The following is a 22,746-nucleotide window of genomic DNA, read 5'->3' as shown; positions in this document are numbered from 1 at the left end:
ATGGGACAGAGGTTTATATGTATGTATGTATGAAATTTAAAAAATATATAATATTTATTATATTTATGTTGATTCAATAGATCCAAATGTATATTTGAACCTTTGCATTTTTTAATTATTTAAACTGAACTTTAAAATGTTTTTTTTTTTTTGCTATATGAATCTAATTTCAAAATTTAAAAGCCCTAAGCAGTTGCCTACAAAAAGTGACACTGAACGTGTGACGCTCAGTCAAACCAGAGTGGCTGCAGCTGCCTTCTGCCGAAGATCCAAGGTAAACAAGGTTAGCAGATGCTCACTGACTGAATCAAATCACAGAGGGAACAGCAGAGTACAGATCATCAGGTCCCACAGGTTATATTTATATCTGACATTGTCAGTGGCTTCCAGACGCCAAGTTCAGAGACACCAGACCTCTGCCACCTGTGTGGTTGCCAGACTAAGCCTAAGTGATTGATGTGCTGTAGGGAACTATAAAGAATCTTTTATCCCTTGATAGATCAGCCAGATGATTTGAACTTGTTCCTGACTCTTACAGCCTGTTGAGATCATTTACACCTTTCTGGTCAGTGTGTTTATTCTAATTAAAATGCACTTTGTTTTCCATTTACAGATTGAGTTTCCATGCACCTTATGGAGGCACACCTAGTGTTCGCTGACCTGCCAACAAACCGTCCACCCGACCCGTCACAGCACAGTTACAGTACTTCCATCTGGACCCACCTCCATCCTGCCCACCACAGCACCTGAATGAATGATTGCCTGTCAATCTTTCTCTGGGGTTTTGCTTGCCAGCTTTTCACTCCCATTTCGGCCATTCCACCAATCGACACCTGTGGGTTGGCATCGGCCAGGTCTATAACAGAGAGGAGGGCCTACTGTTGTCTGTATTTCTCTGTGTGAAGCTTAACGAGCTACTCACGTCCAACAACCTCAGTGCAATAGACCCCCCTAGCGTAGCTAATGGTGGATTCACTACTTCAGGCAACGTGAGGTTTCCATGCAGTGTTTCAAGTCTCTTAAATTCACAGGTCCGGTGTTTTCATTCAGCCCAGCCTTCTTGGTTCAAATCCAACATGTTATTTCAACAGCACCGCTGCTTTCTGCTCCTGCTAATTTGAAGTCCAAGTCCAATCAACCTTGAAAACCCAAACCCACCAGCAGAAAGCCTGCTACAAGCTGGCAGCTAGGCAAAGACTGGCAATTTTCATATCAGCACATTCCAGGCTCCCAGGGAAATACCAAATATTTCCAAATCAACAACACTAGCACTGCACAAAGTCCTATGGTAGAACAACTAGGTATTACCACCTCTTCACTACTTGTGTTGTGTTAACTGCCCACTTTTGCCTTAGAGCAGTGATTCTAAAACTGTGGTTCCTGTACAACTGATGGTACTTGGGTTCCCTCTAGTGGTAAGAAGGGAAATCCAATTCCCATTAGAAATGCAGTATTCTAGCATGCCCTGTGTGCATGTTTTCAGAACTAGATTGTTCAAGTTCCAGTTGTGCTTTTACTTCACTGTTTGGCTGAAAATAGGGCTGATAATCGTAATAGAAATAAATTAGTAACACTGTATCCTGGTCTTAGTTGAACAGGGTGGGGCTCTGCTGCTATATTTTAAAGTTGGCACCTGGAGAACCAGAGGTGGGCCATGTGGTAAAAGGTTTGAGAACCACCGTCTTAGAGCATTGCTTTTTTGCAAGCTTCTGCATAAAATATATGTTGGTGGATTTGGTGCCACCTTGTGGTTAGACCACGATTTACTGTGTAGCATAGTTTGTTTTTTTTACCTCACATTTTAACTTTTAACTTTTCTGCCTAAATCAAACCCATCTGGTCCAACTCCTGCAAACGTTTCAGCACCTGAGACCTTTTTTATTTAACTTGTTTGAAAAAATAGCACCTTATATTGTACTGCACTGTACTGAAAAAGGCTCGTGATTTTGTTTATACCCTTCGTAAAGATAATCAATACCTACCAATGTCTGTTTTCAAAACTATAAGGTAAATATCAGAAAATATTCACACCGGAACACATTGTCACTGCACACTCCCTGACCGCAAGGCTGGACTGGGACAAGGTTAAAGAAACCATTGTCTTTATACTGATGGCTTGGTGGTCTTCCCTCAATCCCACCAATCCTGTTTCATGAATGTTGATTAAACCCGCACTTGAGTTTCCAGACTTTGGGCAACATTTTTGCTGGTACACAAGACGTAAAAGCAAACGTAATTTAAACATTCTGCAGCATCCACCTTCAGACTTGGTTCTTTAATACCAGTCCAGCCTTGATGTCACTAAACCACTCATGGATCCTTCACTATAGCTCACATAAATACACTTCACTGCATGGGTGGGGGACAGGCTTTTACACTGATCTATTTCTAGTACTGACAGTTGACTGACAGCAATATTCTCAATATTCCCCTAAACATCCTGATCATCATGTCCATCCCAGTGGGCTCACGTCCCACTAGAGAAACAACTCTGAGAGATCTGCTTACATCGTGGTGGCAAACACACGATAAACAATAAGAACGTGGCTATATATCAAAGCACACACACATACACAGACACACACACATACAGTATAATACAGTGAGGTACACAAACACAAAGGCGCAGCCTGGAGTCCAAAGTGTGTGTGCTGCTTACTCAAGTATTTATATCGAGTGGACACATCACTCCATCGTGTCTTAGTGATTTACGCTGATGTTGCTGAAACTATGACGACCCGTGTTGATGACCAGTGTTCCTGCCATCGTTGTCTCCTCACCCAGTGTTCTACTTCTATCTATATTGTTAACAGCAATACGGTGACCTTAGACACACAAAGGAGGGCCAGCAGAAAAGACACACCACACAGGTTAACAGTTGAAGGGAGCAGCAAGTTCACTCCGTCGAATTATTACTTTCATGGTTAGTATGAAAGTGGAATGTCATTTGTAACTGTAAAGGAATTTTCTTATTTATTCTTACACAAAGCTGCTTTAGCGCATATTAGTTTGTGGTTCACCTCCTCTGTGGCACATTTGAGTCCCTTAATGTGATGTAAATAGACATGGATGGGCGTAAATGGCTTTTGTCAAGCTTTTGTTTTTGTTTCGTTTCATTTGTCTTGTACATATTCTAAGGTACACAAAATAAACATCATACGGTAGCTAATATTATTATAGGTTAATATAATCCAAGCTTAACCATTGATCATAGCAGTATGGGTGGAATATGGCATAGAAATTGCACAGTAAGGACAATATAAAAATGTAAAGGTGGGCTTTTGCCAAAATCAGCAAAGTTAGTATTTGTGGGAACAGTTAGGTTCAGGTGTTGTTTGAGGTATTTCAGCTCTCCTTCGATCTCAATATTATAGTCTAAAATGATGTGCTATGGGGCAAATGGTATCTTGTTTTGTGTTATTCTCATAAATTAACAAGAAGTGACACTCTAATATAATTGGATTTAATAATTAATGTGTATTCCTAAGCAGTGTCTACTTACTGTACTGGTTGAACTGGTCTTTGTTGATCTGTGGGGAATTTCTTCGTGGCGTGTCCACAACTGTCAGACGTGTGAAGTGTTGCTACTGTATCCATCCTGTAGAGAGCGCTGCTTTGCCTCTGGAACTCTGACGGTCTGGCTCTGATACTGAAGAACAAAAAGCTGACTTAGAAACCATACATCATCATGTGTATTCCTCTGTCACAGAACAGGCTTTCAGGCCTACGGGTAAAAGCTTAGAGTGTACTGAGAGCAATGCCACAAGGTAAATTCATGTTGAATAATTTGCAACTGCCCTTCAAATTGACATGGTATGGGTTTCTAAAACAGTAACAGGGTAAGGTCGATTACTTATTTTTATTTCGACAACCATTGCACTCCAGTAACTTCAGACGCATTCCAGGGACAGACATTAGTTTGGGCTCGAAGGAATTCAAAGACATCTGAAATTGCCCTTAAAAGTTGGGTGACAGGGTAGCACATTAAAAAGTAGTCACACTGACAGGTTTATTCAATGGCCAGACTGTTTGAACAAAATAGGGCGGGTTATACAGGTATGTTATATGTTGTATGATGTGCAGTCCTGATTGGAACCAATGCAGTACTCTAATTAACTTAAATCACCTGGGCGGGGGTGGGGGGGTGGCCTATAAAAACCATCTCTCTAATAAATGTGGCACTGACCCTTGGGCTTGTTAATCTAGTGATTATCTACCAGATTGAGGCTAGGCTAGGCTAGACTTAACAAGGATATTCTCTGGTTTGTTTGTGAGCAACTCCTGCAATGTCTCTGTTTGACATTTGGTGCCGTTGTCCTGTTGGTTGTCAAGCATTCGGGCTTCAATTTTTATTTAAAACAGCACTATTTCTGTACCACCTGTCTGCTGTCATTCAGTTAGTATAAAGACATCATTATTTTCCTCGGTTTTCCTCACATCAATCAGGAACAGGTTTCATCCCCTTATTATTAAACTTAGCAGATATTTGAGAAAAAAACAACTTTTGCACATTTCATATTTCTGTATTATTGTTCTTAGCACATCAACACTTGGGATCATGGTGTGATATACATTATGTGCCCTTTATTATACTATAGCTACTGGTAATTTCTTTGTCTAAGTGTCAAAAAAAGTCTGTTTCAAAAGTATGAGTGTAAATGAATACATCATGGGTGGACTCCAAAAAATATTTTAGAGGATTGAGCTTAGGTTATGAAAAAGAGTCCTCGTCCTAGTCATGACGCTTCAGTTACGCTATATAGTATCTTAAAATTCACATTGTTTCAGTATTAAAAGTACGACTAAAAATAAATAAAAAAGACGCTGACGGGTGGGCTTTAATGTTTATAGCTGGATACCTTTATGGATAAATAACAAAATTTGCCTCAAATCTTTTTACTGAATGACTTTTTCAGACAAGAAAAGAAGCTGCTAAATTTTCACAATTATTTTGAAATTTTAGTATAGAACAAGGATTTTTGGGTGAGGGCCAGTGTGCCACGTTGGTATGATCAACAAACAATTTGATTTGGTTGGTGAACATCATCAAACTGTTCAATTAGAGTGCACTACAGGTGCCACCCTTAAACACTTGACCCTTTCTTCTGTTCACCTTCACTAAAGTTAGATAAAAGAGTATCAGGACTTTTGGCATGTGGTGGATGTAATGTTCTGTCTTAAAAAGCTCCCCTATAATGACATCTTGTCATACCTACCAACATGGGATATTTAAATCAAGTTATCTTCTTGATATTATTCTGAAATTAAATTGTGGGGCAAAAAAAGTCACACCAACAACAACAATGTGGCTGAATTTGATTAACACACGTAAAAAATACATACATGGGTAATTTCACTTTGCAAAAAAATGTACTAATGTTGGTAGATATGTACCCGGAGCTTGTAAATGTGTCTCCCACCTACAGAAACGTGTTAGCATCACAGCACAGTACTGAAAAGTAGTTTCCTTATTTGCAGCTTTCAGATAGACCAGTGAAATTAACATTCCAACAGAGGAGTAGAAATAATAGATCAGTGTTACTGGTATTGTATTGTAAAAGTATTGTACATCCTTTTGTGCTTATTCCAGCTAATGAGCAAATCTGATGTTGGTGAAAATGAAGAAAAAAATAAGCCGGTCTAAGTAATCTACTTTTGAGTCCTGTGTAGTGAATTCACTGTAGTGTGATGTATTTTACTGTAAGGCACAACCTCATAGTCAGAGCATGCAGAGAACAACAAACAAACTGCTAGAGGCATTTGTCTTTTTTAGATTGAGCTTATCTCTACCTTGCAAGTCTGAATATTTGGTATGAAAGACTGGTATGTTACTTGTGATTAATTGTTAACTTGTGACGTGACTATTAACCACTTAATAAAGATGAGCAAAAGAAAATGTGTTGTCATTTGTAATTTAAATGTTAATCAATTTAATTAAAGTAAATATAAGTAATTTACTTTCTATGTGTGTCTATTTATACACAATTTGATTTATGTTTTTATTCCATCACTTTAGACCTGAAGTCCAGACGCATTTATATTAAAAATAATGTATTTTAATTGCACAAGTGTGCATTATATGTATGTGGGAGGTTACTCTTTCAGATGTCTCCTCCTGTCCTTGTTCTTTCTGGCAGGACTGTGTGTCCTTGAGTACCAAAATAAGCTGTGAAATTCCAGCTGTCTGCCAAAGCACTGATGATTTGGCGGACAGATTAAAAAAAGAAGACTTATGACGCACTACAGCAGGAGCTATAACAGTAGTGAACAGCTGTACACAATCAAGGGTTTCAATGTACAGCCAAACAATTTCCAGTGAGTAGACAGAGGCATCTGAAGGGTACCATGTATTTATAATGTGTACTTTGAATAAAATGAAGAAAACTAAAAGGACTAAGAGCTTATGAATAAACATGTCATTATATGAAGATGACATATTCTTGTTTTTTGTGTGTAATACATTTAGTTGGAACACTTAAAAACGATGACGTTTGTAACTCAGGCCTTTTGGGCTTCCTACCTAGTAGTATACAGAGAAACCAGGAAGTCCTTGACTTGACAGTGTGTCTATCAACGTGGTATGGTCTGAGAAACAAGAAGACACTGAGGAAAATTGTTGTTTTACTTTATAGAGCTGTACCATCATACCAAGACATGGGCATTAGCAGAGCAACTGAGGCTCCATTCCCAGCTGTTGTCAGTCCTTGGACCTCTGACTTCTGCGATCACATGGACACACAAGGGAAGGTGTGAAGCACCTTGACCCTCTCAAGTCAGAAATCTGAACCAACTGAAACCTTCAGAACGCTATTGTTAGAATACTTGATGTTAACTGAAGGTTACTTGAGGAGGTGCTAAGTGTCAGACCCAGCCCCCATGTGCTTTCTTGTCTTGCAATTTCTCCTGGGGTTCATTCAGACAACGGATAAGTTGCTGTAGGTTCATTTACAATCAGCATAAGGAAACGCTGTTACATTTGAGTTTTTCTGTCGATGAAGAGAAACAACAAGTCAAGGTAGGAGACGTTTTTAAAATACAAAGATAATGAATGTTTAATTTTCTTATATAAAGTTTTATATGTGTGTTTTTAGCACACAACGTATGATGTACAGTATTTTAGTTAAATTCAGGTGTCCTTACTTAATACGTACTGTATTAACGACAGAACATGATCTTTGTGCATTTGTCAAAGAAAAGTTGAGTGTGAACTGAACACCTGTAATTCTGTATGTTCTGCATGTTCATCAAGAATATTTGAAAATATGTCCTGATGTGTTTTGTTAGTCTTGATTTGCCAAGAAACTAATTATATATATTTTTAATTGCAGGGTCACATTGTGGAACAACCTCAGATTCCCGTTAGCCCAAGAAAAGCTTTGTCACTTAAGGTGAGCCAAAAGTAACGTTTGCCTTATAATAGGTTGAAGTAAATGCAGATGAGAGCACAGTGGGATTACTGGGAGTCCAAGATGTGTGAGTCAGAAGCAACTGGACTGAACGTGATCCAGAGTCAAATCCAATAAAATATATGGAGCTGCTGAAAAATTATAGATTAAACAAAAACACAATGCTGTCAGTAAAATGATATATATATTGAGGAAAATGAATCAAAAACATACGTCAGTGTGAGCTTTAGACATGTGAGCTTTTAGATTTACTTGCTCTAACACTTTGCTGACCTCTAGTGTTTTAACTTGATTCACTTTAAGTTAACTGGCAGGGCTATGCCTCTACTGTACACTGAGACTGTTACAAGTACAGCACTACGTACTAGACTTAATCACAACTAACAACCAACATACATAAAAAGTATATATAGCAAACTACTGCGTATCATATCTTATGAAAAATAATCCTCTGTGTTTTGTTTTAAATGTCTCTGTCCTCTGTCCCAGCTCCATCCCTGTGGTGGCTATTTTCTAGTATATAGATACATATATATATATATATATATATATATATATATATATATATATATGGATGGGTTCCAAAAATAGGATTATAAAAAATGAAGCACCTCTTTTAGTTTCAAAGAGTTGCTTTATTTATTTATTTGCATAATATATGCTTTCCTAATAATATTAAAATTTTTAGAAATGTAAAATACAAACCACATTTTATGTAATATTATTATTCAGTATCTGGATGGTAAAAGGTTAGGGTTAGGGTTAGGGTTAGGGTTAAGCCAGTAGTTTTTAAAAAATGACACCATGAAATTACTTTGGCTTTTTGATTTGGTATGAATTATATCCATTTTTATTTATTTTTTTAAATAAACCACACGAGAATGAGGACATGAGATGAATTGAGATGCAGAGACATTTTATTCTACTCAACAGCACACATGGATAAGGAGACGTGACATGTCTCGGAAGCGGGGACCTGTTGCAAAAGCTTTACTCTTCACTTTTCTAAAATCAGAGCAAGACAAAAAGAAGATATTTAAGAGGCAAAATAAAGAATGGTGCAGATTTAGAACCCTTCATTTAGGTAAAAATAATCATATATACAGTTCTAGTGATACTATTCACTAGTTTACTATTCTGTTTATGTGATGTATGATGTCACATAAACAGAATGGTAAATCAATTACTGACCTTTGAACCCACATCACGGGTCTTGGCGCGCAGCTTGTTGACCTGACATTCAGCGATGTCAGCTCTCTCCTCAGCTTCGTCAAGCTCATGCTGAATCTTACGGAACTTGGTGAGGTTGCTGTTGGCTTGTTCTTCCTATTAAAACAGAGCGACAATAGCCCTGGTCACAGATACCGGACAGAAACTACCCTTGGAAATGCAACAGTATTTGTATGTCCCGTTAAATCGAGATGAACTTTACTACATTCAATAATATTTTCAGTTTGGTCAGAAGTACTTACAGCCTCCTCTGCAGCTCTCTTATAGGATTTGACCTTCAGCTGAAGCTTGTCCACTAAATCCTGCAGACGGGCGAGGTTCTTTTTGTCCTCCTCCGTCTAAAGATCAAAATAACCAAAGAAATTGACCAATGGAAAATAGCAATGACTTACCAATATGTTGCATTGTGGTCATGCACTGGACAATACCTGATAGGTCAGCTCCTTAATTCTCCGCTCATATTTACGTATTCCCTTGATGGAATCGCTGGACTTTCTTTGTTCAGCCTCAAGTTCATTTTCCAGCTCTTTGATCTGTGAAAAGATGTTTTTTTGTCAGATATATCATGAATGAATTTACTACATTTGTGTCACATTGAAACACATTTTATAATTTTGAATTCTTTGTTAGTGTAATTTCAATGTAGACCCTTTTATACCCTTTTCTGTCTTTCTTTGTACTAAATATTACTCACCCTGGTCTCGAGCTTCTGCACCTGCTTCTTGCCTCCCTTTAAGGCGATCTGTTCGGCTTCATCCAGACGATGCTGCAGGTCTTTGATGGTCTGCTCCATGTTCTTCTTCATACGCTCCAGGTGAGCACTGGTGTCCTGCTCTTTCTTCAGCTCCTCTGCCATCATGGCAGGGTCAGTAATGGGCTTCTTTGGCTTCTCCTCAGCATTTCTACACTCCTGCACAGCATCTTCTACTTCTGTCTGAAGCTGGGAAGTATCAGCCTCCAGCTTCTTCTTCTGGTTTATCAGGCCGGTGTTCTGCAAATGTTTGTAGACAAATAAAATTAATGGATTTTTTTTTTAATGTCAGGTAGAAGAAACTGAACTATTTTGAAGCTGTTGTCCTGGTCTCACCTGTGAGTGCAGTAGCTGCACCCTCTCACTAACATCCATCAGCTCTTGCTCAGCAAGTTTGCGACTTCTCTCAGTTTGCTCCAAAGCAGCTCTCAGTTCTTCCAGTTCAGCCTGAAGCAGAGTGTTGCGTCTCTCAACAATGGTAACATTTTCCTTCATGTCATCATTGGCTCGGAGACAGTCGTCCAGCTGCAGCTGAGTGTCCTGATAGTTGGGACATAAAGTGTCAAGTAAACTATATAAAAATAACACGAATCAAGTGTTGTCTTTATGTTTCTCCAAAGGAAATGTGTACCTTCATATGTGCATGAAGAGATTTGAGCTGTTTCTGGGCCTCAGCTGCCTGCCTGTTGGCCTGGCTGAGCTGGATCTCCATCTCGTTCAGGTCTCCCTCCATCTTCTTCTTTATACGGAGAGCTTCCTTCCTGCTGCGACACTCGGCCTCCAGAGAGCTCTGCAGGGTGTCCACAGTTCTTTGGTGGTTTCTCTTGGCTTGTTCCATCTCTTCATCTTTCTCAGACAGCTTTCGCTCAATCTCAGCTTTGACCTGATTGAACTCTAGTTGGGCTCTGAGAATCTTGCCCTCCTCATGCTCCAGTGAGGCCTGACACAGAACGACAACATTCGGTTCAAATATTATTCCAGTTGTTTGTTGTTATGGTCAGTCATGTGGATGTTTTAAATACCTCTGCTTCCTCCAGAGCTGTTTGTATCTCTGACTTCTCTTGCTCCAACTGCTTCCGAATCTTTTCAAGTTCATGAATACTCTTTCCTCCCTCACCGATTTGTTCAGTGAGATCAGCTATTTCCTCTGAGGTACAAAATCAAACGATGTTTTTTGGCAATTCAAAATTCTGTTTCAGCAACGCAGTAATCTGATGCTGGTTCTTACCCTGAAGATTCTTATTTTCTCTCTTCATGGTCTCCAGATGTTCTAGAGATTCTTCATAGGAGTTCTTCAGTTTGAAGAGTTCAGTGCTCAGAGACCGGGCATCTTTCTGAGAACCCTCCAGCAAGGACAACAACTGAAGTTGTTTTTGTTGAGGATGCTTTGTCACCTTGTCAAAGTTTCTTTGCTTCTTGTCCAGAGCAGCGGCTGCAGCATTAGACCTCTCCACGTCCACCATCAGATCTTCAATCTCATTCTGAAGTCTGTGTTTAGTCTTCTCCAGAGAGGAACATTTAGCATTCACTGCTTCCACAGCTTCCTCAGCCTCCTGCAGACGCTGAGCCAGCTTCTTCCTGGAATAAATATGAAATTTGTTCAGGTTTTTTAACCTATTGAATGCAATCAGGACATTACAGTAAGATGTCATGTTTTACTCACTTGGCCTCCTCCAGCTCCTCAGTTCTCTGGATGGCATCAGTTTCGTACTTAGTTCTCCACTGAGCCACCTCAGAGTTGGCCTTGGACATGCCGCGCTGGAGTTCACCCTTGGCCTCCTGCTCCTCCTCATACTGCTCCCTGAGCAGGTCACAGTCATGGCGAGAAGACTGCACTGCGTGGGCCAGAGCATTCTTGGCCTGTGATAGAGTAATAATTAATTTTAAGAATTTAAGAAATGTACTGTACATCTACTGTGTACAGTATGAATGCAATAATTGTATTAGTACCTTGACTTCTTCCTCCAACTGTCTTTTCAGGTCCTCAATCTGTTGAGTGTAGGACTGTTTTCCTCTGGTGAGCTGAGACACAAGGGAATCTTTTTCCTCAAGTTGTCTTGTGAGTTCACCTAAATTTGAAGGAAATACTTTAGAAAACAAACTAATACATGACTGTTTTGCATTTCAAAATTAATAAAATGCCCAGTGGTACCATTTTCAGTTTGAAGCTTGGCCTTGTGCATGGTGAAGTCATTGATGGTACGTTGACCTTCTTCTGACTTTGTCTTGTATTCATTCATCTGGTCTTCCAAAGACCTGCACATTTTCTCCAAATTGTTCTGAAATGACAACATTACAGATGGATCAAGCACTATAAAACTGAGGCTCCAGAATGTTTGCAAACGCAACATGTAAAAGTTAAATACACTGAACGCGATGTCAGTGTTTACACAGAATGATTTGTCCCTTTATCTCACTTTAGTCTTCACAACGTGTTCCATACTGGAGACCACATCGTCCAGCTCCAGTCTGAGCTCACTCTTCTCTTTCTCCAGTTTCTGCTTGACTCTCTGCAGGTTGTCTATCTGCTCTCCCAGGTCAGCAACACTGTCAGCCTGTTTTTTCCTCAGTGATGCAGCAGTAGATTCATGCAGCAGTGTGGCCTCTTCAAGGTCTCTGCGCAGTTTCTGGAATTCAGCCTCCCTCTTCTTGTTCATCTCAATCTGGGCAGATGTTGCCCCACCAGCTTCCTCCAGCCTCTCACTGATCTCCTCCAGCTCTCTGGCCAGATCTGCTCTCTGCTTCTCCACCTTTGCCCTGGCAGCTCGTTCTGCCTCGAGTTCCTCCTCCAGCTCTTCAATGCGAGCCTAAGAGGGCAAAATGTGAGAAATCTTTTTAGCAAACTGAGCTTCTACAAATCACCAACACAGGTATGTCAATCATTACCTGAAGTTCTTTTAGTTTCTTTTGAAGCTGAATAGCAATGGCCTGCTCGTCCTCTATTTTATTATTTAGCTGACTGAGTTCAAAGTCTTTCCTGTTTTGAAGTGGCAGAATAAAGAGTCAGATTAAAATGTTCACTAGTGTTAATATAATACAATGATTTTCAACAAATACAAAAAGGTACTTTTTCATATGTTCCTCAAGTTGTTGCTTGTCATTCTCCAGGTCCATTAGACTCTCCTGGGTCAATTTCAGATCTCCCTCCAGCTTTCTCTTGGCTCTCTCTAGATCCATTCGAATCTTCTTCTCTTGCTCCAGAGAACCCTCAAGCTAGATAGTCACAGTGGAAAAAAAAATATTTTGTCTGAACTTGTGTTGGACAGAAAAAGTTATATGCATGCATTTTAATACATACATCGTCCACTTGCTGCTCCAGCTTGACCTTAGCCTTGGTCAGAGTGTTGACTTTGTCTTCCTCACTCTGCAGGTCGTCCAGTGTTTGTTGATGAGCCTCCTGTAAGGCTTTCTTTTCCTTGGTCAACTTGGCGATAATTTCATCCAGAGCTGCCATCTCCTCAGTCATATTTTTCACCTAGGGGCAAGTGCACATTTTTGCAAACATTAAAATAAATAAGTGAACACCAAACTGTCATTTGGTCTTTTATACTGAGTGTTTTAATTCATTTTATCGGTACCTTGTTCTCTGTAGCGTGCTTCTCCTTTTCCACTTTGGCCAGAGTTAGCTCTAAGTCATCAATGTCTTTCTTTAACTCAGAGCACTCATCCTCCAGCTTCCTCTTCTTAGCAGTCAGTTCAGCGTTCATCTCCTCCTCATCTTCCAACCTCTCTGACAGCTCTTTGGCTTTTGCCTCCATCTGAATTTTGTTTTTGATCAGACCCTCACATCTTTCTTCGGCATCACAAAGATTGTCTTGTTCCTGTTGTTAAAAAAGACAGACTCTTAATTTTCACTTCAGTCTTTGTTCATTCAGATTATAATTTTTCTTATTAGAAGTAACTGATATTTAACCTACAGCCTGAACTTGGAGCTGCAGGTCGTTCTTCTCTTGGAGGAGAGAGACCATCTTTTCTTCCAATTCCTTTCGACGGGCTTCTGATTTAGCGTAAGCCTCTTTCAGTTTGGTGAACTCTTCCTTCATGTTGGCCATCTCCTTCTCACTCTCTGCTGACTTCAACAGAGGCTTGATCTTGAAGTACATCTTCATCCAAGGCCAATTCTTGACCCCCATGAAGGCACGGATGTTCCACTGGATCACCAGCAGTGCATCCCTGAGGAAAACATTGTTATTGAGTCAATTTAAATGTTATCATTGGTGTGGAAAATTTTAAATGTAGTTTTACTCATTCACATGATAATATTGATTGACAAAGATCATAATTGACAACATCCATGTACCTGCGTTCAACAATCTTCTGAAATTCAATTCTTGCAAGAAGTCCTCTTGACCTGGCTTGAATACCAGTGATAATGAGGGCCAACCTGACATCACGCATCTCCTCCAGCTGACCTAACAGTCCAGCTTTGAAGAACACCTTTGAAATTTGGACAATAGTCTGTTGGATGGACTTGACATGGCATGGATATGTCTCAGTTTTGACATAACACTTTAAGAACACAGTTGGAAGAATACTGTATATCTCATACACAGAATTAATTTCATCTTAGTCAGTAACTGAGTGAATATACAAACCTTGGTGTGACCCAGTTTGTACTGGGTGTGGTCAATGTCCAGAGAGCCCAGGAGTTTCTCTGAAGCTTTCTTGTTGTCAATGAACTGTCCCTCAGGAATGGCATTTGGATTCAAAATACGGTACCTACGGTTTGACAGGATCAGTTTGAGTGCATTATTGCACATATTGGACAAATTGCCAGGTTAAAATAAAATAAACAAAAGAATTTAATTGGGTTTAATAAAAAGTATTTGTTTGTCACACAGACACCTCTGTTTGAAGTCTCCGTAGAGGATCCTGTTGGGGAAACCTTTTCTGCAGATCCTGATTCCTTCCAGCACACCGTTACAGCGCAGCTGGTGCATCACCAGAGGATTCTCCATGGCCCCAGGAGTCTTGGTCTCATTGGGGATGAGGCAGCGCACAAAGTGAGGGTGTGTGGACCTCAGGTTGGTCATCAGCTTGTTGAGATTCTCCTGCAAGTTTTATGTCAGGTAATGTGAATTATTTGTCATTGTGACATTGTGAGTGGTAACTTGGCAGCTGGTGGACTCGAAGCCACCACCAAGCCACCACTGCCCCCCACCACTATAGGATTTGGTTTAATTTGTCACAAAAAAAGTCATGTGGCAAAGTTACAATGAAACTTGTTACCCTGTGCAAAGCTGAAACAGTCTGGAAAGATGAACCTTTCTTCTTGCTACCCTTGCCCTTTCCGCCTTCTGGGGCTACATAAAAAAAACAAAGTTACTGTCAAAATGTAGTTATCAAAAAGCAGTTAATGATTGTATCTGTACTGTAATATTTATAAGAAGTCAGTAATAGTCATGAGATTTATTTTCCTTTAACGTTCACTCACCAGAATCGGATCCAGCATAGTTGGCAAAAAGCAATCCCAGAAGTTTTAGCGTAGACTTCTGGAAGAGTACAACAACCGTCTCATTCAGAGGGTCTTTGTTTTTCACCAGCCAGTTGTTGATATTATAATCAACAGTTCCAGCGTAGTGAACAAGAGAGAAATGAGCCTCTGGTTTCCCCTTGACAATTCTGGGTTTCTGGAAGTTTGCAGATTTTCCCAGGTGGTTGTCATAGAGCTTAGCTTTAAAGGTGGTGTCACTGGCTTTGGGGAACATGCACTCCTCTTCAAGGATGGACATGATACCCATGGGCTTTTCAATGAGGTCAATACAGGCCTGCAGGTCCATACCAAAGTCAATGAAAACCCATTCAATGCCCTCTTTCTTGTACTCTTCCTGCTCCAGCACAAACATGTGGTGGTTGAAAAACTGTTGCAGTTTCTCGTTGGTGAAGTTGATGCACATCTGCTCAAAGGTGTTGAACTGTAACAGAGAAATGAATATAATAAGTACAAAAAAAAGGGAAAATGAGGAAAATGCATTACTTTCAATTTCACTCACATCAAAGATCTCAAATCCAGCAATGTCCAGTACACCGATGAAGTACTGACGAGGTTGTTTAGTTTCTAGAGACTGGTTGATCCTGACCACCATCCACAAGAACATCCTCTCGTACACTGACTTAGCCAGTGCACCAATAGCATAGTTCACCTTGGGGTGGGAACAGGGGAGAGTACAGTCTTTAAAACTGTGCTTTAATACATTTTTGAAACCAGATACATACTGATTAAACTTTACTTATTGATTACCTGGGCCACACTTTGACCTTTGGTGACCCACTCATTTCCTACTTTGACTCTTGGGTGACAGAGACCTTTAATGAGGTCGGCAGAGTTCAGGCCCATCAGATAAGCGACTTTGTCAGCATCTAAGGAAGCGAACAGATCACTTTTATTCAAAACCACACTATAAAATTATTAGTCATCATAACCACAGCTGGTCTCTGACCCTCAGTGCCGTCTGCCTCAGCCTGCTCCTCTCGCTGTTTCTGCTTAAACCTCATGTTCCCATAGTGCATGATGGCTCCAGTCAGTTTGTAGATGCTGTTCTTCTCTTCTTGAGTGAAGCCCAGGACATCAAAGGCATCCTGAGAAAAAAGAAAATAAAAATGTATATCTGTGTGTTTGAAGAAATGCACGTTTGGTAGTTCTATGTCCAGACTGAGCTCACATCAGTGGCCATCAGCTCGTCTGAGTCATTGATGGAAGCCACAGTTGTCTCTCCTTGGGAGATGAAGGAATAGTCGTAGGGGTTGTTGGTGATCAGCAACATGTCTGCAAGTGAGTGATTATATTTGTTGGTAACAGTACGTATATATTAGTCAGATGTATTAGCACTGCTACAGTTATGTATGTGCCACCGTACCCAGAAGTTCAGGCTTGACCTGAGACAGGATCTGGTAGAAGATGTGGTAGTCTCTCTCAGCTTTGAGCTGGTAGGTCACACGTGATTTCTCCAGAAGGTCTGTTAAAATAAAAATGCATTTTAAGATATAATAATATTACGTCCAACAATAATAAATAAACGAATACAATACGGCTAATAAACAGGAACAAGAAATTAGAATGAAATTTGAACTTACAAGTCTCAATATCTGCAGAGGCGAGCTTTCCTCTGTTGTCAAAGTGAATTCTGATGAATTTGCCCTGGGTAGAAAAGACATGTTCATATTATTTACATTGTTATTGCAAATTTTAAAATAAATCTCTACTGTGAAAGTTGTCTTAGAAATACTCACAAATCTAGAGGAGTTGTCATTTCTGATGGTCTTGGCATTTCCAAAGGCTTCCAGAGCGGGATTAGCCTGGATGATTTGATCCTCCAAGGTTCCCTGGTTTGGTTAATTTGAGAAAAAAAGCTTAAATATATATATATATTTGTTAATACATTAACAATTGTACATGTAACGTAATTGTGAAATGAACCTTTTTTTCAGAAGCTGCGTCTTTCTTTCCTCCACTGGGGACAGCTGCGATGCTGGCAAAGTACTGAATGACACGTTTGGTGTTCACAGTCTTTCCAGCACCAGATTCTCCACTAGACAGAAGAAAGACAGTTAAAAGTTAAACCAGATTAACTTTATAAAAGAAGAACATGTTTGTTGAAGTGTGACTTACGTGATAAGGATAGACTGATTTTCTCTGTCTGTAAGAAAGAATTTAAAAAAATGGTCACTTGAATCTATTGTAATGCACCAGCAGGAAGTTGAAGGAACGCAGACAGGATAAAACAGATGGTGTACCTGACAGCATGTACTGGTAGGCATTGTCAGAGATGGAGAAGATGTGAGGAGGAGCTTCACTCCTCTTCTTTCCTCTGTAGGCAACAACCACCTCCTGGTTGTAGACTGGCAGCCACTTGTAGGGGTTGACAGTCACACAGAACAGTCCAGAGTAGGTCTAAATGAGAAAAGAGGCAGAAGATGACTAGATGTAAATTATAACATACAGAAATATGATTTTCTTTAAATGCTTTAGAGGCATCATAGATATCTAAGGGGGTCTTACATAAATCATCCAAGCTGCGTAACGCTCTTTGAGGTTGAACAGCACAGCTGGCTCATGGAGGAAGGTGAACATCGCCATGTCTTCAATTTTATCAAACTTTGGTGGATTTTGAGGATGTACGTCGCAATCCTTGACTGTGACAGTCTGAAAAATAATTTAAATCAAACATTAATGCCAGGGTACAGACCTTGTTTTAGTGATCAGATGAACTTCTGTCCACACCTTTCCAAACTCAGTATGAACGGTGACTTTATCACCATCTCGAGTCGTGACTGAAGCCTTGACGTACTCCACCTCCGGATCAGGAACAAAACATTCCTTCTTCATGTCAAATGTACGAGTCTGCGCTTCCAGTCGCTCCTTATCAGACTTTCTAAGATAAGAAGCCGCAGGTCCAAACTCTGCCATGACTGCATCACCCATTTTGCCACCTTAAAAAAAAAATCAGAAAATTTAGAAAATTAAATAATGACTTAGTTTTTGTGGACAGGTTAAAACCTTGTACAAACTCTTTGTCATTCTTTGTTACCTGAAGCTTCTTGGGAACTTGGGATTTCTGCAATATCATAAATAAGACAGGAAATGTTATTAAAACATTTTTAAAATTCAACAGAATAAACAGCATTAAAATATGTAACTTTTTTTATTATTTAGTTATTCAAAGATTTTAGGCAGAGCAAAAATTAAATATTAATAGTAAATTTTATATCCTAAGCATCTTATATACAAATAAAGTCACTTACATATGATGCAAGTGTTCACCTGAAAATGCAACTGGTCTCTGTTGACTGTCAGGCTGTGAAAAGATGGAACCAGTGGCTGACAATGGGCTGCCTCTTGGTTAATAAAGGTTGTTACTACACCAAATATGGATTTGAATTTCAGAGAAATGGCATGTAGGATGTCTGTCACAAAAGCATTCTCCAAATTGGCCGTAGCCCAGTGCTGCTATTTGTTGCTTTCACCTTGTGAACAAAGCTCTTCTGGCCCACGACAAAAGAAAAAAAAAATAGTAGGAGGAGGAAAGTGAGGACAGGCTATTGTGCATCTAGTACATCTCCTCTGTCCATATGTAGAACACATGTAGTGTTATATATCAATTTTAATAGATTTTTTTCTGCATTATATTAGCAATGAATTTTGTGTCTTTGAAAATGAGTTATTAAATATCCCCTGATGAACCCATTGTTCTTTTTAAGTTTCTAAATAAGGCAAGAAGGCAGACAAAAAAGATTGATGGACCAGACCTACTGGCCGTATTCTTGAACGTTATATGACAATTGATATGGTGTGAAATACATTTCAAGAGGGAGAATAAAGAGCTTCAGCTGTTGTCTACAGCAAGACAAGACAGGGCCAAGGTCACAGCTGTGACATCTTTCATTATCACCGTTGGTAAGAGTGAGTGAGTACGTACGTACGTCTGTACTCTCAGTCTAACTCTGGACACGTGTCACAGTTTCCCGTCCTTCATTAATAATAGAAGTGTCAGTAATGTTCGTGTCACATGAGCAATCGTTAGGTATAGAGTTCGATGACGCCAATAAGTTAGGATACTTGATATTTGATAAACAAACAAAACACTTCAAGACAGTTATAAAGAGAAAAAAATAGTATCTGAAGATAAAGGGATGTGACCCCATGTTAAACTTGCCTTGGTGTTACCGAAGTGTGTCGTGAACTATAATCTAACCATCCCTCCAAACATGGTCATGAGATGAAGATGCCAACCAAGTGCCCTCAGACTGATCCTGTTGACATGGCATTGTTTCTTCTCTGTATCCTTGAGGACAAAGATAACTTGTGAAATTCCTGTTGAGGGCTTTTGAGGCTTTATGGTCGAAGGACAGCCTGCGGCTACTGGGCTACCGGTTTTTTTCTTTTTCTTTTTTTGCCAGCAACAGATGATTGACGTAGAGCAAACAGGTTCTGTAGCGTATGGTGGATGGGAATGTAATTATGATGTGTTGATGGTAAGATGTTAAGAGTTGGACATTCTGCTTGGAACATTGTCTTCACACCCTGATCGCCTCCATACTATCGCACTCATCCTTACTTTTCCCGCCATCTATTCCAGGCCAAACACTTGCCTGTTAAAGGTCTCATTCCCAGCTGTTTACAGTCCTTGTGTCTTTGACTTTTATTATCACGTGAATGCACAAGGGAAAGTGTGAGGTACCTTACCCTACTCAAGTTTGAAACTGGAGCCGACAACGCTATTGTTAGCATTTGCCCTCTGTAGTTGTCTAAGGTCAATTCCAAGAGGGTGGTGAGCTCCCTTTGAGGCGTACAGTTGTAAAGTCGCCTCATCTTCTTTCCATTCATTCAGACCACGGTCCTCCGTGAGAACTCATGTTGCTTGTCTTCCTTCCTGCCAGGCCCTGACCAGGATAGAACCAAGGATTAGAAAGGTAATGTACAGCTTTTATCTGCTCTTTGGGCAAAACATTTATCATCATTGTCATAATAATGATTTTAATCGTTGAACTCACGTCTCTTGAAACTGTAGGTCACCTTTGGATGTTGAACCTTGAACGGACCGGGAGATTCCAAGATGCTGTCAGACATCTATCCCAGATTTGGGAGCAAACGCTGTCTCCTCTTCTTCGGCTCTGAAGAGAAAACTTAAGACTGTGAAAAGATTGGATGAAATACAGATAAAGAGGTTAGTGGTTTGAACACATTACATAATGTTACATTTATATATTGGAAATAACATCAGCACTTGTGTCAACTTCTATTCACAATTCAATTGAAAATTTATGTTAAGAAGAATAACAGGAAAAGGTACATTTAACTAACACTGACATAATCAGATTCCCATTTTGGGGATCAATAAATGGATTTACTATATCTATAATCCAAAGAATCAGATTACATCAAACGTGTTACAGGAATCACAGTTTTGATATTGACAACTTCAAGGTTTCTTTAAAAATGGTTGCCTCAACACTTTTTTCATCTAAAACAAAATAATTCTCTACCTACCTTTGCTTTTCAGTAGAAAAATGACAAAAATGATATGCAGTAAACAAATCGGTCATGTGAGACATTTGATATAAGTTATTAAAGTGTGTTGAGTTTACATTTGGTGTTGAGTTGGAGGGAAAGTAGTTTCACCTCTTGTTTATGAGTGTAGTGTGGTGTGATGAAAAGATGACTGAAGCAGGATGAGTGTCTGTCAGGTGAGGACCATGTATTAAAATGAGGAACTGAATTGTGATCGCTTTGCAAATATCACCATAAGGAAAAAGAAATCCTTCTGTTTCTCTTTGCACACTTTACATAAACATAATGCATTCATTAACCCATTACCCTACCTGGATTTTTACAAATGTATGTCTACTCTTAAACCTTATATGAACTCAAATCTGACCCTAATCCTAACCCTAACCCAAGTCCAGTGCTTAGAACCTTCTCCACAAGATCTGAGAATCCTCAAAATCATGATCGTTGTTGAAAATGTGACCTACACGCACAGTTAACACACACAGAGGAGAAGAGTTTGTAAAAGGAGAATGGAACACATGGTCATGTTGCAGGTCCTTTATTACTTCATTCTTTTTATGTGGGTAAAAGACCACGACTTGAGTCGTGAATCACTGCAGTCAAGAAAACTACGAACACTAGAAAACAACGAAACAAACACCGAGAGACGATCTCTTATGAGGAACAGTTGTTGTTGAAGATGTCTCACTCTTCATCAAGTCCCTTCTGAAACAAAGGAAAAAACTCAAGTTTTACATGTGATGTATTGTCATCCAACTAGACCCATGTTGTTGTTAGGATGTCAAGTGTGATTTATTCTGATGGATAGCAAATGTGGGTTTTTCGCTGCTTCTCGAATGTACGCTGACATTTTACTGAAAAGTGTAAAAAGGTGTGTGCCCACCTTCGAGCTCACATCCCGGCTCTTAGCACGTAGCTTGTTGACCTGGGATTCTGCAATGTCAGCCCTCTCTTCAGCTTCATCCAGCTCATGTTGGAGCTTGCGGAACTTAGCGAGGTTATTATTGGCTTGTTCCTCCTTGGAAGGACAAAATAAAATTGTTCATCAGGTATTCCTTTACGTACGCTGGCATGCAAAATAACTAACACTTACAGACTCCTCTGCAGCTTTCTTGTAGGACTTGACCTTCAGCTGCAACTTGTCTACCAGGTCCTGAAGTCGCATGAGATTCTTACGATCTTCCTCGGTCTAATGACATAACATAAAATAACATAAGAACAATGCCATTCTGTACTTCTGCGTTGATCAATTTCACACTGTTACAAGCCAAACATGACATGACATACCTGATAGGTTAGTTCCTTTATACGTCTCTCATACTTTCTTACTCCCTTTATAGCATCACTGGCTTTTTTCTGTTCACTTTCCACTTCATTTTCAAGTTCTTTGACCTGTTATAATTGGAGTTTGTGAAAAGAAATGTCAGCACATCCTGCGTTGTTTAAGACCCGTTCTGGTTGATTATACTGATATGTAAAATCTGTTTATTACAAAACCTTTACTCACCCTGGCTTCAAGCTTCTGCAGCTGCTTCTTGCCTCCCTTTAAGGCGATCTGTTCGGCTTCATCCAGACGATGCTGCAGGTCTTTGATGGTCTGCTCCATGTTCTTCTTCATACGCTCCAGGTGAGCACTGGTGTCCTGCTCTTTCTTCAGCTCCTCTGCCATCATGGCAGGGTCAGTAATGGGCTTCTTTGGCTTCTCCTCAGCATTTCTACACTCCTGCACAGCATCTTCTACTTCTGTCTGAAGCTGGGAAGTATCAGCCTCCAGCTTCTTCTTCTGGTTTATCAGGCCGGTGTTCTGCAAATGTTTGTAGACAAATAAAATTAATGGATTTTTTTTTTAATGTCAGGTAGAAGAAACTGAACTATTTTGAAGCTGTTGTCCTGGTCTCACCTGTGAGTGCAGTAGCTGCACCCTCTCACTAACATCCATCAGCTCTTGCTCAGCAAGTTTGCGACTTCTCTCAGTTTGCTCCAAAGCAGCTCTCAGTTCTTCCAGTTCAGCCTGAAGCAGAGTGTTGCGTCTCTCAACAATGGCAATGTTTTCTTTCATGTCATCATTGGCTCGGAGAGAGTCGTCCAGCTGCAGCTGAGTGTCCTTTAAAGTGAAAATGTACCAGGCTGAAAGAGTCGTGTTTTTTTTTTTTACTATCAAAGATGCATTAAATGATGTTCATTCAAACCTTCATATGTGCGTGAAGAGATTTGAGCTGTTTCTGGGCCTCAGCTGCCTGCCTGTTGGCCTGGCTGAGCTGGATCTCCATCTCGTTCAGGTCTCCCTCCATCTTCTTCTTTATACGGAGAGCTTCATTCCTGCCGCGACACTCGGCTCCCAGACAGCTCTG

The 22,746-nt window shown here is 39.9% G+C and overlaps 3 protein-coding genes and 1 long non-coding RNA gene across 8 annotated transcripts in view; 2 read left to right on the top strand and 2 right to left on the bottom strand.

The window, feature by feature from the left end:
- map4l (microtubule associated protein 4 like) overlaps positions 1–5,896 on the top strand; it is a 32,111-nt gene extending 26,215 nt beyond the window's left edge. For all 4 annotated transcript variants that reach the window (XM_008334700.3, XM_025066156.1, XM_017042257.2 and 1 more), the window contains one exon: positions 614–5,896. In XM_008334700.3, coding sequence (XP_008332922.1) covers positions 614–618 — 5 coding nt within the window. In that variant the 3' untranslated portion in view covers positions 619–5,896. The remainder of the gene's footprint in view (positions 1–613) is intronic.
- Positions 1,506–18,206, bottom strand: LOC103396567 (myosin-7-like). Its single transcript, XM_008334701.3, has 37 exons — positions 18,130–18,206; positions 17,916–17,942; positions 17,609–17,817; positions 17,387–17,530; positions 17,122–17,278; positions 16,997–17,024; positions 16,805–16,916; positions 16,618–16,710; positions 16,462–16,525; positions 16,245–16,343; positions 16,050–16,153; positions 15,828–15,966; positions 15,629–15,747; positions 15,381–15,530; positions 14,822–15,302; positions 14,617–14,690; positions 14,233–14,438; positions 13,983–14,106; positions 13,688–13,824; positions 13,305–13,560; positions 12,966–13,208; positions 12,686–12,862; positions 12,455–12,600; positions 12,274–12,364; positions 11,805–12,194; positions 11,540–11,666; positions 11,338–11,456; positions 11,051–11,247; positions 10,616–10,965; positions 10,410–10,534; positions 10,019–10,327; positions 9,724–9,927; positions 9,331–9,627; positions 9,065–9,169; positions 8,879–8,974; positions 8,598–8,732; positions 1,506–3,649 (listed from the first exon to the last, which is right to left on the bottom strand). Exons 3-37 carry the CDS (start codon positions 17,807–17,809, stop codon positions 3,566–3,568), a joined length of 5,883 nt encoding a protein of 1,960 aa, XP_008332923.1. The 5' UTR covers positions 17,810–17,817; positions 17,916–17,942; positions 18,130–18,206; the 3' UTR covers positions 1,506–3,565.
- LOC112488704 (uncharacterized) overlaps positions 6,661–22,746 on the top strand; it is a 20,480-nt gene continuing 4,394 nt past the window's right edge. Inside the window, exons 1-4 of the long non-coding RNA XR_003053068.1 lie at positions 6,661–7,015; positions 7,329–7,388; positions 19,765–19,797; positions 19,896–20,051. This is a non-coding gene — a long non-coding RNA (uncharacterized LOC112488704). The remainder of the gene's footprint in view (positions 7,016–7,328; positions 7,389–19,764; positions 19,798–19,895; positions 20,052–22,746) is intronic.
- LOC103396570 (myosin-7) overlaps positions 20,915–22,746 on the bottom strand; it is a 23,653-nt gene continuing 21,821 nt past the window's right edge. For both annotated transcript variants that reach the window (XM_025066125.1, XM_025066126.1), the window contains exons 34-40: positions 22,585–22,714; positions 22,296–22,499; positions 21,903–22,199; positions 21,683–21,787; positions 21,489–21,584; positions 21,279–21,413; positions 20,915–21,100 (exon numbers count right to left, since the gene is read on the bottom strand). In XM_025066125.1, coding sequence (XP_024921893.1) covers positions 21,080–21,100; positions 21,279–21,413; positions 21,489–21,584; positions 21,683–21,787; positions 21,903–22,199; positions 22,296–22,499; positions 22,585–22,714 — 988 coding nt within the window. In that variant the 3' untranslated portion in view covers positions 20,915–21,079. The remainder of the gene's footprint in view (positions 21,101–21,278; positions 21,414–21,488; positions 21,585–21,682; positions 21,788–21,902; positions 22,200–22,295; positions 22,500–22,584; positions 22,715–22,746) is intronic.

This window comes from Cynoglossus semilaevis, chromosome 20 (genome assembly GCF_000523025.1).
Source record: "Cynoglossus semilaevis isolate Cse_v1.0 chromosome 20, Cse_v1.0, whole genome shotgun sequence".
Taxonomy (NCBI): domain Eukaryota; kingdom Metazoa; phylum Chordata; class Actinopteri; order Pleuronectiformes; family Cynoglossidae; genus Cynoglossus; species Cynoglossus semilaevis.
This window is presented reverse-complemented; position numbering and strand designations above follow the sequence as displayed.

Excerpts from the sequence above, each read along its gene's own strand:
- LOC103396567 (XM_008334701.3), bottom strand. The coding sequence starts at position 17,809 with ATGGGTGATGCAGTCATGGCAGAGTTTGGACCTGCGGCTTCTTATCTT. Across the intron at positions 17,531-17,608 it reads TTCATACTGAGTTTGGAAAG|ACTGTCACAGTCAAGGATTG; the intron begins GTGTGGACAGAA and ends ATTATTTTTCAG. Across the intron at positions 12,365-12,454 it reads CTTGAGGAACATATGAAAAA|GAAAGACTTTGAACTCAGTC; the intron begins GTACCTTTTTGT and ends ACTTCAAAACAG.